Raw genomic sequence first — 10,556 nt, forward strand, 5'->3', positions numbered from 1 at the left:
CACCAAAAATTAAAATAATTGAATTGAAATGAAAATTTTTGAGAAGAAAATCGCGGTCTCTTGTGGGACATTCTAATACAGAGTTTAATTTTTAGGGCCTTTTTTGGGGAGCACTAACAAATTAGCTTGCCCCGATTTTCCCCGTGTTTTTCAGCTGGATTTTTTTCATTTTCTTACTGTATTTAATGAATTATTGTGCATTTTGAGAAATCCTCTAGTGAAATGGCATACAACAGTTACGAGGATTTGAGTTGGTCAGGTAAGAATACCATTTTGGCGGAGATTGTGGTTCAAAAACACAATGAAAAAGCAATTTTCTTCACATTGCCATATGTTTCGTGTTTTTTCTTCAATTAATAATTTCCCCAATTAATTCCAGAGGTTCGTGACCTCTTCCGGAAGTGGCGAGAAGACAATGAGCGCAGGAGTGAGGACGTTGTGAGCCTCTGGGAGGCTGTACTGGAAGAGAAGCAACAGAAGTTGGGAAATGAGAGACATCTGATTTTGGAGCAGGTTATCATTGCCGCACTTGATTGTGGCCAAATTGATGTGGCAGATTCATGCATAATGAGCCTCTCAGCTGAATTCCCGGGTAGTCTTCGTGTCCAGAAGTACCGGGCAATGCGTTTGGAAGCATTGGAGCAGTATGACGATGCACTCGATTTACTCGATGCCATTATCCGGAAAGACGAGACAAATGCAGCTCCCCGGAAGAGGCGAATTGCCATCATGAAGGCACGTGGTAGGACCGCAGATGCCATAAAGGAGCTCTGTGACTATCTCAAGAAGTTCATGTCTGACCAGGAGGCATGGCATGAGTTGTGCAATCTTTATTTAGCCGAGGGTGATTACGCTAAGGCTGCTTTTTGCATGGAGGAGGTTCTTCTGCACAATCCGCACAGTCACCTTATCCATCAGAGATTAGGAGAGATTCGATACACAATGGTGAGTCCGGGAGTGAATCATTTCTATTTGAGGGGAAAGATGTAATGAATATTGTGAAAAATTCCTTTCAGGGTGGCATTGAGAATATCGAAATTGCCAAGTCATACTATTCGCAAGCGATAAAATTGAATTCCTGCAACATCCGTGCACTCTACGGGCTGTACTTGGTAAGTTTAATTTTTTTTTCATTGATTAAGATCTTTATTGAATCCTTAATTCGTTCGGGGGTTGAAAAAATTGATATTTATCGTTTAAAAAGAAAAATAATTATTTTTGGGGTGAATGATCATGTAAAGGGTGTAAAGGACTTAGAGTAGATGCCGAATCCTTTAAAGATCCATGGAATGAGACATCAAAGAAATAATTAAAAGGGAGAATAAAATAAATTAATAAATAGCTAAATAGGGTAAGAGGGCTAAATAGGGCTTGAAATTGTCAAAGAATTATATAGATTGGATAGTTTGGAAACGAAATAAACTTATTATTATTATTTATTATTATTATAATTGTTCTTTAATCTCATCATGATCTCATATTCCGCACAATTCCTTTAAAAACTTTATCAATAAAGAAGGATAAATATTAATATTTTCAGTGCTGCGGTCACATATCGAATTCCAAGGCAACTCTGAGTAAGAGAAAAGAAGCCCAGAAACTAGGTCAGTGGGCCCTTAGCCAAATCATTCAAGCCCTAGATCAGGCATTTGGCAACATGGACCTTAAATCTAATTGAGTAAGATTTATTTATTTTTGAATTGTAGGCATTGAGACCGAAGGCCAAAAATATTATCCCGAGCCATGGTCTAATTACTGTATGTGTGTGAATGTACCTCTGTAGGAGAGGGCTGTGATAGTAGATAAGCATTGCCCTAGCGGTGCTTATCATGCGTTGGTCATTCTCTCGTGAGCCTTTATGCCGAGAGGACCAGTTACGCTGAAAGAGGGTTGGCTATCACAGTCACTCTCATGTATATAAAAAAAATTGACTACAAATTCAGAAGTGGGATACAACCAAATTGTATCCATAGAAGTGCGTGAAAAGTGAGCCCCCATAAGCCCAAGAAGTGCTGGAAGATTTTCTCAGCAAGTTAGTGTGATCAAGTGCCCATTTTCTTGGAGGCGTAACGGAAAAAATCACCGCTAAAAGGGGAATCTCCAAGTGAGCGTGGAAAGTGCAGGTGCCCCGTGTCACGTCGCAACACGTCCGGACACGCCATGACATGTGGGTGAGGAATGTGAGGATCATGGGGGCATGTTCAGAGGAATAAAAAGGATTCATGGGGCCCGACTGAGAGTGATCACGAGGCAAGATGGCGGCTATTACATTTCTGAGAAATGCGGAGCAATTTGGCCCTGAAAATGTCCCGTGCTAGGAAAAGAAAAATGCACGATGCGAGACCAGCGGATTTACTTATTTTTCCAGCCGTGAGCACCGATATGTGCCGAAAAATGTGCAGAGGAGACAGAAAAATCACGAAAGCGCACCATTTCGGTGGAATAAGTGCACATCATGTGCCTTAAAGGGTTGTTTGGCGCAAGAATGCTTGAGGAGATGCGATAAGATGTTAGAGAGCATCAGGTGAGGGCGAAAAAAAAAATCCGTGAAAAGCCGTCCAACGGGGAAAAGTAAAGCAGATAAATCCAAAACACCCTCAAGACCGCCACGGAAGCATCAGAGTGAGAGTCTGGAGGCTTCTGAGAGGGAACAAGATGATCTGTGGATGATGGGGAGACGGAAAAGTGTATCAAGCTACAATTAGGTAGACGTTGCTCCCGTTGTGGGTCCAAGGAAGTATCTCGTGCGTAACGTTGGCATCAAAATGTTACGAGTGATCCTGTTGCTTGTGGATCATGGTGCATGATACTGAAACAGGTGAAAATAATGCAAAATGGAGTGCTGTGAAGGTACATAGACGTGATTAGTGGATTGGCATTATAGAGCCAGAGTTTGTGATGGGGTCGGCTGGAAGGAATAATGTTGGCGCGTTGTTCAGAAATTTGGAAGAGAGGAGATGAGATCAGCGCAGCCCAACTTCACTAAACGGCAGGGAGATCAACCGTAGTAACATCGAGAGTGCATCAATGTTCCATTGAGTGCCGGAAAACGTCAGTAAGTGAACCAGAGAACATCATGGCGAGAGTACCAGAGTTAGAAAGATGATCAGTGAAGAAAAGGCTCTTCCTTCCCGAAGCAGCGTGGAGGTCGTGGTACGTCAACTGGTGAAGCATGTCACTGACAGGCAGACGGATCACCAGGAAGATGGTGTGAGACAACAAGTAAAAATTTGGTGAAGTATACGGCTCAAGTGAGCCTATTTTATTACCTAAATTATTTAGTGTGCCATTTATGGTGTGTGATTGGGGGCCCCAATTGAATGTGTGTGTGTATCACGTGTGATTGATCTTGTAGGAAGGATTTTGCAGATTGTCTGCGGGAAAATCCATATCATAAAATACAAGATTAGTAAAATTGGGTGGCAAGTTTTATTTGCAGGTGACGGGCGTTCCAGATTCTTCAGGTGGCTCATGAGCAGCCTTGTTGTATGTCTAATGAGGCGGAGCAGCTGAAAATTGCTGCAAGAAAATCAACGGGGTTCCCTACAGAGCCACCAGAATGAGGAACGACGACAGATGCAAAAATAAGTAAGGTTCATCAAAATAAAGGTATGTGACTTAATTATTTAAGGGGAAAATATTGTAGAAAGCCAAGAAGAAAAATTTTGGCGAATTAAATTTAGTATGAGTTACCAAACCTTTATTATAATGTCGGGTATATCTTAATCATGGTCATGATTGGTGATGGACTTATTGGTCAGAACATTGGTCAGAGATCCAATGTGAACTACTAGTGTGGACCCTAGTAAATGATCAGATTGACCATGAAGTGTTATTTGAGTCGATAAATAATCACCAACCCCATAAAGCATCTTGAGTACAAAACTTAAGGTGGGGGAAGTTTAAGGTGATTAGGCATGAACTCTTATGAGGTATCGGTTTCACGAAAGTGCGGGATACACGTCAATAGTCCACTTTATTAGACGATACAATGTACTCGCAAATGAGTATATTAGAGATCTTTATTATATAGATGTATTATTTAAGTCACGGTGTTAGAGATAGCAAATTGTGAAACTCCCAATCTGAGAAGAGAATAGAACGGAGTTCATGCAAGCCACCCAAGAGATGTCAGATATCCAATAAGAATTCATGAAGAGCACGGTAGATAGTCTCAAACGTTAACTGAGACAGAAAAGTAAACGAGAAGTTAATAGGCACAGATGAAAAGTGCGGGATGACTCACACTCATCCGAGGAAGATGTTGCAAGGACGGTCAACTTCGTGTCTCACAAGTGTCTGAATACACCACCAGATGCCACTCAGAGAGAAGGAAAACGGATTCCAACTCCACAGTAGCAGCTGTTCCAGAGGGGAGAATGCAGAATACAAGCGGAACATCCGAGAGATTCAGCGGTTGGCGCTGTGACACCCTGTGAGGCTTGTGATCCCGTGGTTAGGTCCCGGAATGTATTGATGTGCTCTTTGCGACGGTTCCGGACTTCGGGAGAGTCCTCGAGTGTGATAAACAGGAGACTGCAGATGTTTATCAGTTAGAAGATCTACTGAGTATGACTGCGATAACGTTATGCAGCACTATGCGACAAAAGTAACTCCCTCCTTAAGATCCTCATGTTGTGTAGTGATGTGTACAGAAAGTTAAAGGCGCGGAAATCCCGAGACCCCGGCAATAGCGACTTAAGCTCTTCAATCTCCAAGGAAAGGATCGTTGGCTGCGGGTGGAATGACATTCGGAGGACTGCTAGTGTCACCATAGAGAGCTCCTCCGCGGTTCCAGCGTCACAATGACGGAAATTGGGTCGCAATATTAGTGTTGTTTGGCGGTTGCTGGGAATTGCTCAACGTGCCGCGGAGGCGGTAGTGATGCCAAACTGGATGTTGCGTGTATCACGCCCAGGATGAAAAAACGGTGCATAAATTCTGATCACAAATCATCCGCTAAATGGTCAGGTACTTCGACGGGTGGAGTTGTGCGCATTCTTCCGTTGGGAGATGAAAATAATAAAGGCGAATATAACGCAGCTTCAAGGTGAAGTGGAGCACTAGCATCTCATCCGGAAGAACATGGAGAAGGATTATACGTCCAAGATTGATGGGCTTAAGGATCAAGTAGGGTATTTTTGAGAGCGAATACCATGAAGTTGAGAAGCACTTGGCGGATTTGCGGAAGAGGGAGGCAATTTCCAAGGAAGGTCCCGTGTAGTGCAGAAATGAGAACAAGTACGAGAGAATAAAGCACGAGGAGATTATTCATTTGCTACAAAGCAAGTTGGAAACGGTGGAGGAGAACTTCCAGACAGCGAGTAGTGACTACAATAATGATGTGAGTGATCTACAACGACAATTGAGAGAGGTTGTGCAGTGAATGACGGGAGTGGAGGAGGAGAATACCCGGCTATTTGCCCTCAATGAGACACTACAGCAGAAATCGAAGAGTGAAAGAGGAACTTGAAGCGTCTGAAGGGAATTTTAATTCGAGATTTCTGGCTACGGGGAATGGAAAGAGGTATCCACATCAGCGATGGCACGACTTTCAAAGCAAGTGGATCTTGAGAATGAAGTTGAGCACCTCAAGACACAGGGGAAGAGTCTAAAGGTACAGAATCACGATTTGCGTACACAGAATGAATCATTGCTGAAGATTAATGCGGAGCTTCAAAATTCCGTGTGAATCGTCAGAGAATTAGTCAGCGTTGCAGAAGAGAATGCTCCTGTTGACCAAGGAGCGTGACTACTATAAGCAATTGATTGAGAACTATGAGAAGGATTTAAGTATTTCCGGGCCCTAGGGAGCTGTGGGTGCAACACCGGAGAATCAGCTGAGATTGCGTGTGAATTAATGCTCGTGAATTAAACAGGCATTCTGTGTGGAAGAGTTGTTACAACGGGAGCCAAAGGGACTCTTGAATATCAGTCAGAAACTTAACCACCTCAAACGAAGAGGGCAGAGGGCAAGAATGGCAAATCGAATGGCCGCATGAGTTCCTTGACATTAGAGATAAAGAGAATGTCAGTTTCCTCCAGGAAGACATGTAGTGACAAATACTACGACTGGGATCAGATGAGGCTCGATAAGTTTTATTGCCGCTCTGGGAGAGAAATGAGTAGCTGACGATTAAGGAGAAATTCAAGACATCTCTGGTAGATACCCAAATGGGCAAGGAGGAAGACGGTCCATACTAGAAAAGTTTAATCTAGTAGATTTGGTCTTCAAGCACTCGTGGGGAAAACTGCCGGCTAATCGGAGCCAAGAGAATGGAAATTAGATAGCACGTTTTGCTAACCGGCTGAAAGATAAAGTGCACTCCTGTGGTGAAGGACAGAAAACGTAGCATTCGTAGACCTCATGCTTTGTACAGTAATTAATTGTCGGAAAGTACAGGAGAGTCATCAATGAATCCGAAAAGTTAGGATGACTCCGAGATAATGAGGGATAATCTGAAAGATTCTGCTACGGTCATCAATTTCGTCATGATTGGCACAAAGTAATACAGTGCTGATGGTAAAAGGAGATAATGACGATGGTGACGACTGAAGTTGGGAATATGGAATACAGAGCATGAGAAGTTGGCCAATGCGTTAGTGAGGACCCTAATGCAACTCGCTAGTGTGGACCCTAGCGAATGATGGCCAAAGCATTGGTGATAGTCCAATGCAATCTGCTAGTGTGGACCCTAGTGGATGAGGGATATTGGCTAAGACATTAGTGTGGACCCTAATGTGATCTACTAGTGTGGACCCTAGTGGATATGGCCAAGGCATTTGCAGGAGTCCAATGCGATCTATTAGTGTGGACCCTAGTAGACGAAGTGGTCAGCATTAGCCACAAGAGAAACTAATGCAATCTTTTGGTAGACGCTCGTAGATAACGTGAGTGACTAATACATTAGTGTGGACCCTAATGTAAACTCCTAGGGTGGACTCTAGTTGATGGAAAATGAGGAAAGCATTAGTTTGGAACTAGTGCGATCTGCTAGTGAGGACCCTAGTAGAAGTTAGTTAGTTAAGGCATTAGTGAAGACCCTAATGCCAACATTTGAACTGCCATACATGCCACCCTAGACTCATGACGTTGCCAAGGGACGGCAACAATGTCAGGGCTGGCCGAATTGTAGGCATTGAGACCGAAGGCCAAAAATATTATCCCGAGCCATGGTCTAATTACTGTATGTGTGTGAATGTACCTCTGTAGGAGAGGGCTGTGATAGTAGATAAGCATTGCCCTAGCGGTGCTTATCATGCGTTGGTCATTCTCTCGTGAGCCTTTATGCCGAGAGGACCAGTTACGCTGAAAGAGGGTTGGCTATCACAGTCACTCTCATGTATATAAAAAAAATTGACTACAATAGTGAAGGTGAGAGGGAAGTTTTATAGAATAATAACTTTTTATTGTTTTTTTTTCTCATATCGAATCCTTGTGTAGAACATAAACAAAAAAACCTCTTGCAAACATTCTTTGACGTTTTTTTCTTTATTAAAAAAAAATATTTCGATTTATTTCACTTGTAAATGTTTATTTTTTGTTATACGGAAAGAAATGTGCGTGTCAAGTGATTTTTTTTACTCCTTCTGGGTCGAGGTTGTCTTGTCTTGGCATTAATGGTGGCAATTTCATCATCTTTTTTAAAAAGATTTTTTTCCTTTACCTTCATCAAGAATGTTTGAATATTTGAAATATTTTTCACTTTAGGCAATTTATAAAAATTTCATATTGAATTAAAGAAAAAAAAATAAATATTTTAAAATATTTCTGTCCATGAAGAAGCATGTTGTGTTATTAATTTTCCAATCAGTAGCGCGACACCCTCCACGGGCTGTACTCAAGTCTTGGGAGATCACTACATCGTATGAAGTCACTGTCTGACCGCGGAGTAATGAAGGCAGATCGCGGCACAGCTTCAATGTTGGAATTCTCACACAGGAGATGTCCTATTGTGTACTTTCGGATTTCATTTAGTTGATCTGCAATGGGAAACATTTATTAGTTTGGATGGGAGATTAATAAGTTTGCATTTGCTGCAGGGGGAGAATAACGACCTGCTGTGAATGGGTAAACACCATCAGTGCGATCGTAGAAGTAGCGATCTCCAGCACGGAGGCGTTTTAGCTGCTCCAGAATGATATGTTTGAATGTTGGTCCAATTAATTCGCCGTGTGTGTTTTCCAAGAGAGCCCCAACCATCAAGTCAATGTCAAAAACACTTCTGTAGGACTTTTTCAATTTCTCAATTATCTATGGGAAAAGATGAAAGATTTATTATTAGTTTGAATTTCTTTTGTATGTTCATGACACAGAAACCTAAAAAAAAATTAGTTGAAAACAAGACAAAATAATAAAAGCTGACAAATTTCCAATGAATGGACAAGAGGAAGAGAAAAAAATGCTTACCTTAAAGTCAATGAATTTGCCTAAATCATCAAAATCGTTAATCTTGTTGTAGCCGCAAAATTCCAAGTACTTCACATATGGACTAAATCCATGATCTCTCCCACGTAGAATGTCCGTTGCGAGAAGATCGATTCCAATACCATCTTTATTCTTGAAAATTCGATGAAGAACCTCATCAGCATATCCCTGAATGTTAATTCTCTGTTTCACATATCCACGCAGAATTTCATCGTATCTCGTTTTAAGCATTCTCGAATTGAAGACTGTGTCTGATAGAAGGATGGTTTCAATGTTATCGCGTGCATCGGCAAATACGAATCTATTTGGTAGGAACAGGTGGAACACCCTAAAAGCAGATCCAGCAAATTCATTCGCCGTTGTTGGTTGAATGTGTGCTGAGTAAGGGGTATCCAGCGATGAGATGACACCATTTCCAAAAAATGCCGGAAGGTATTCATTGTAGAGAATATGTTGATACTGCGCAATTACAATACGACGTGTTTCCTGGAAGAGTTTTTCATCGTTCCAGTGTGAATTGAGGGTAGCGAGAATTCGTGCCACGCGGTTGTGGTGACGGAAGAATAGGGAATACCAAATGGCAAGGAAGGGGGTCTGATTGGCACGACTATCCCCGGAACGGTAGCAAGCATTGGATGTGCAATTGGGTGTCTCAGGGAGAATATCATCGGAGCTCGTTTGCAAACGACCGCCCGAAAAAGTTCTCAAATTGTCCGAATCAACCTTCGTGGATCCGTAGACAACTGAGAGATCTGGAATTGCAGTGGCACGATTCATTTGCTGTGCCGCCGAAAGGGTCTTCCCGTAGGGTGAGATGGTCTTCGAACGAATAAGATCGATACATCCTACTGAATATCTCTGATAGACAGGATCCCGTGGACTGATTTCAATAGGAAGACATGCTGAATTTAATTCATCTTCCGGTAAGACTCGTGAATTTCTCCTAGCACAGCATTGAATTCCAGTGTTGGAATATGCTGCGAAAAAATTGAGAAAAAATAATCGTTATGTATGCCTTTTTAAAAGCTTTTTTTGTGAAGTAGAAAAGTCTTACGATTTTGAGTGATGAGCTTTTGGGTAATGTCGTGTGCTACAACTTGACTAAACATCAATGCTGCCATGTTGGGCATTCTTTCGTAATTCAATTGCTCAGCGTACGTGTCGTAAATGCTTGTGTTGAGGAAGAAGTATACCACAAGATTACGTGCAAGTGGCAATGACCGGTAGTCTGACCCTTTTCGCACTATATCAATATCGTGGTCATACGTTGGTAGCGTAATTCTTGCGAAGGTCGTTATGGCTCTACCCGCATTTGGGTAATTGAGATTATTGCATACACCATCAATGGCACGATACGGTACTTGTGGATCGCAATGTACCTTCCAACGTGGTGTGTCGGTAATACTTGGTATGTAGCGACTCATGTCGTAGAGCCACATGTAGAAATCTTTTAAGCAAAGATCCTCTTTTGTGACGTTCCTGTAGAAGGATCGATGGAGGTACTGGCTAGCCTTACGAAGAACCCTCGAAGTACGAAATGCTTCCTTAACTGATTCATCGAGAAATTGATGAAAGTTCCCCAGATTAGCTTGACCAATCTATACGGTGAATGATTATACATTATTTTAGTCGATTTGAGAGACAAAAAAAATGCAAAATCTCATTTTTCTTACATCTTCCGGTTCCAACACAATTCCAAGATCAAACAATTGTCTCTCGTGCGCTTCAACCAGAGCTTGTGCTTTTGTAGCATTTTTGTATGCTTCCGAGACAATTCTAAAAATTTGTTGAACACATGAAATTAAAATATGATCAATCATCACTGAATTAGAACACTTTTATTCTTTTTATTCTTTTACCTCTGATCCTCAGAATTCCACGATCTCACACAATAGCAAAACTTCCCAAAAAGCCCCACGGCTAATAAAGCAATTAATAACTTATTCATCGTAATTAACACCGTCTTCAGAGCAAATAGAAGAAATGCCTGAAGATCCGCTTGGGTGATAATTCAAATGATAACTGTGCAGAGTGTCACATGTATATATGGTAATTAGCAGAGACATTAATGAATTTTCTTGTTTTTATGTACATTTCACTACAATGTCAACGCTACTCCGTGGCATCA

At 41.7% G+C, this 10,556-nt stretch overlaps 2 protein-coding genes and 1 long non-coding RNA gene across 3 annotated transcripts; 1 reads left to right on the forward strand and 2 right to left on the reverse strand.

Annotated features, from left to right (window-relative positions):
- The first annotated feature begins 94 nt into the window (after positions 1–94).
- Positions 95–7,473, forward strand: LOC129785885 (ER membrane protein complex subunit 2-like). Its single transcript, XM_055820551.1, has 4 exons — positions 95–259; positions 380–945; positions 1,017–1,112; positions 1,541–7,473. Exons 1-4 carry the CDS (start codon positions 223–225, stop codon positions 1,676–1,678), a joined length of 837 nt encoding a protein of 278 aa, XP_055676526.1. The 5' UTR covers positions 95–222; the 3' UTR covers positions 1,679–7,473.
- A 25-nt stretch (positions 7,474–7,498) lies between these two features.
- LOC129787256 (peroxidase-like) lies at positions 7,499–9,867 on the reverse strand. The gene is made up of 4 exons (XM_055822738.1): positions 9,483–9,867; positions 8,411–9,405; positions 8,059–8,254; positions 7,499–7,983 (listed from the first exon to the last, which is right to left on the reverse strand). The coding sequence occupies exons 1-4, from the start codon at positions 9,865–9,867 to the stop codon at positions 7,811–7,813; spliced, it is 1,749 nt and encodes a 582-aa protein (XP_055678713.1). The 3' UTR covers positions 7,499–7,810.
- Positions 9,868–9,923: 56 nt separating this feature from the next.
- On the reverse strand, positions 9,924–10,372 carry LOC129785934 (uncharacterized). The gene is made up of 3 exons (XR_008750072.1): positions 10,288–10,372; positions 10,102–10,204; positions 9,924–10,026 (listed from the first exon to the last, which is right to left on the reverse strand). It is a non-coding gene; the product is annotated as an uncharacterized LOC129785934 (long non-coding RNA).
- Between the last annotated feature and the right edge of the window lie 184 nt (positions 10,373–10,556).

The sequence above is a fragment of the Lutzomyia longipalpis genome, chromosome 1 (assembly GCF_024334085.1).
Source record: "Lutzomyia longipalpis isolate SR_M1_2022 chromosome 1, ASM2433408v1".
Taxonomy (NCBI): domain Eukaryota; kingdom Metazoa; phylum Arthropoda; class Insecta; order Diptera; family Psychodidae; genus Lutzomyia; species Lutzomyia longipalpis.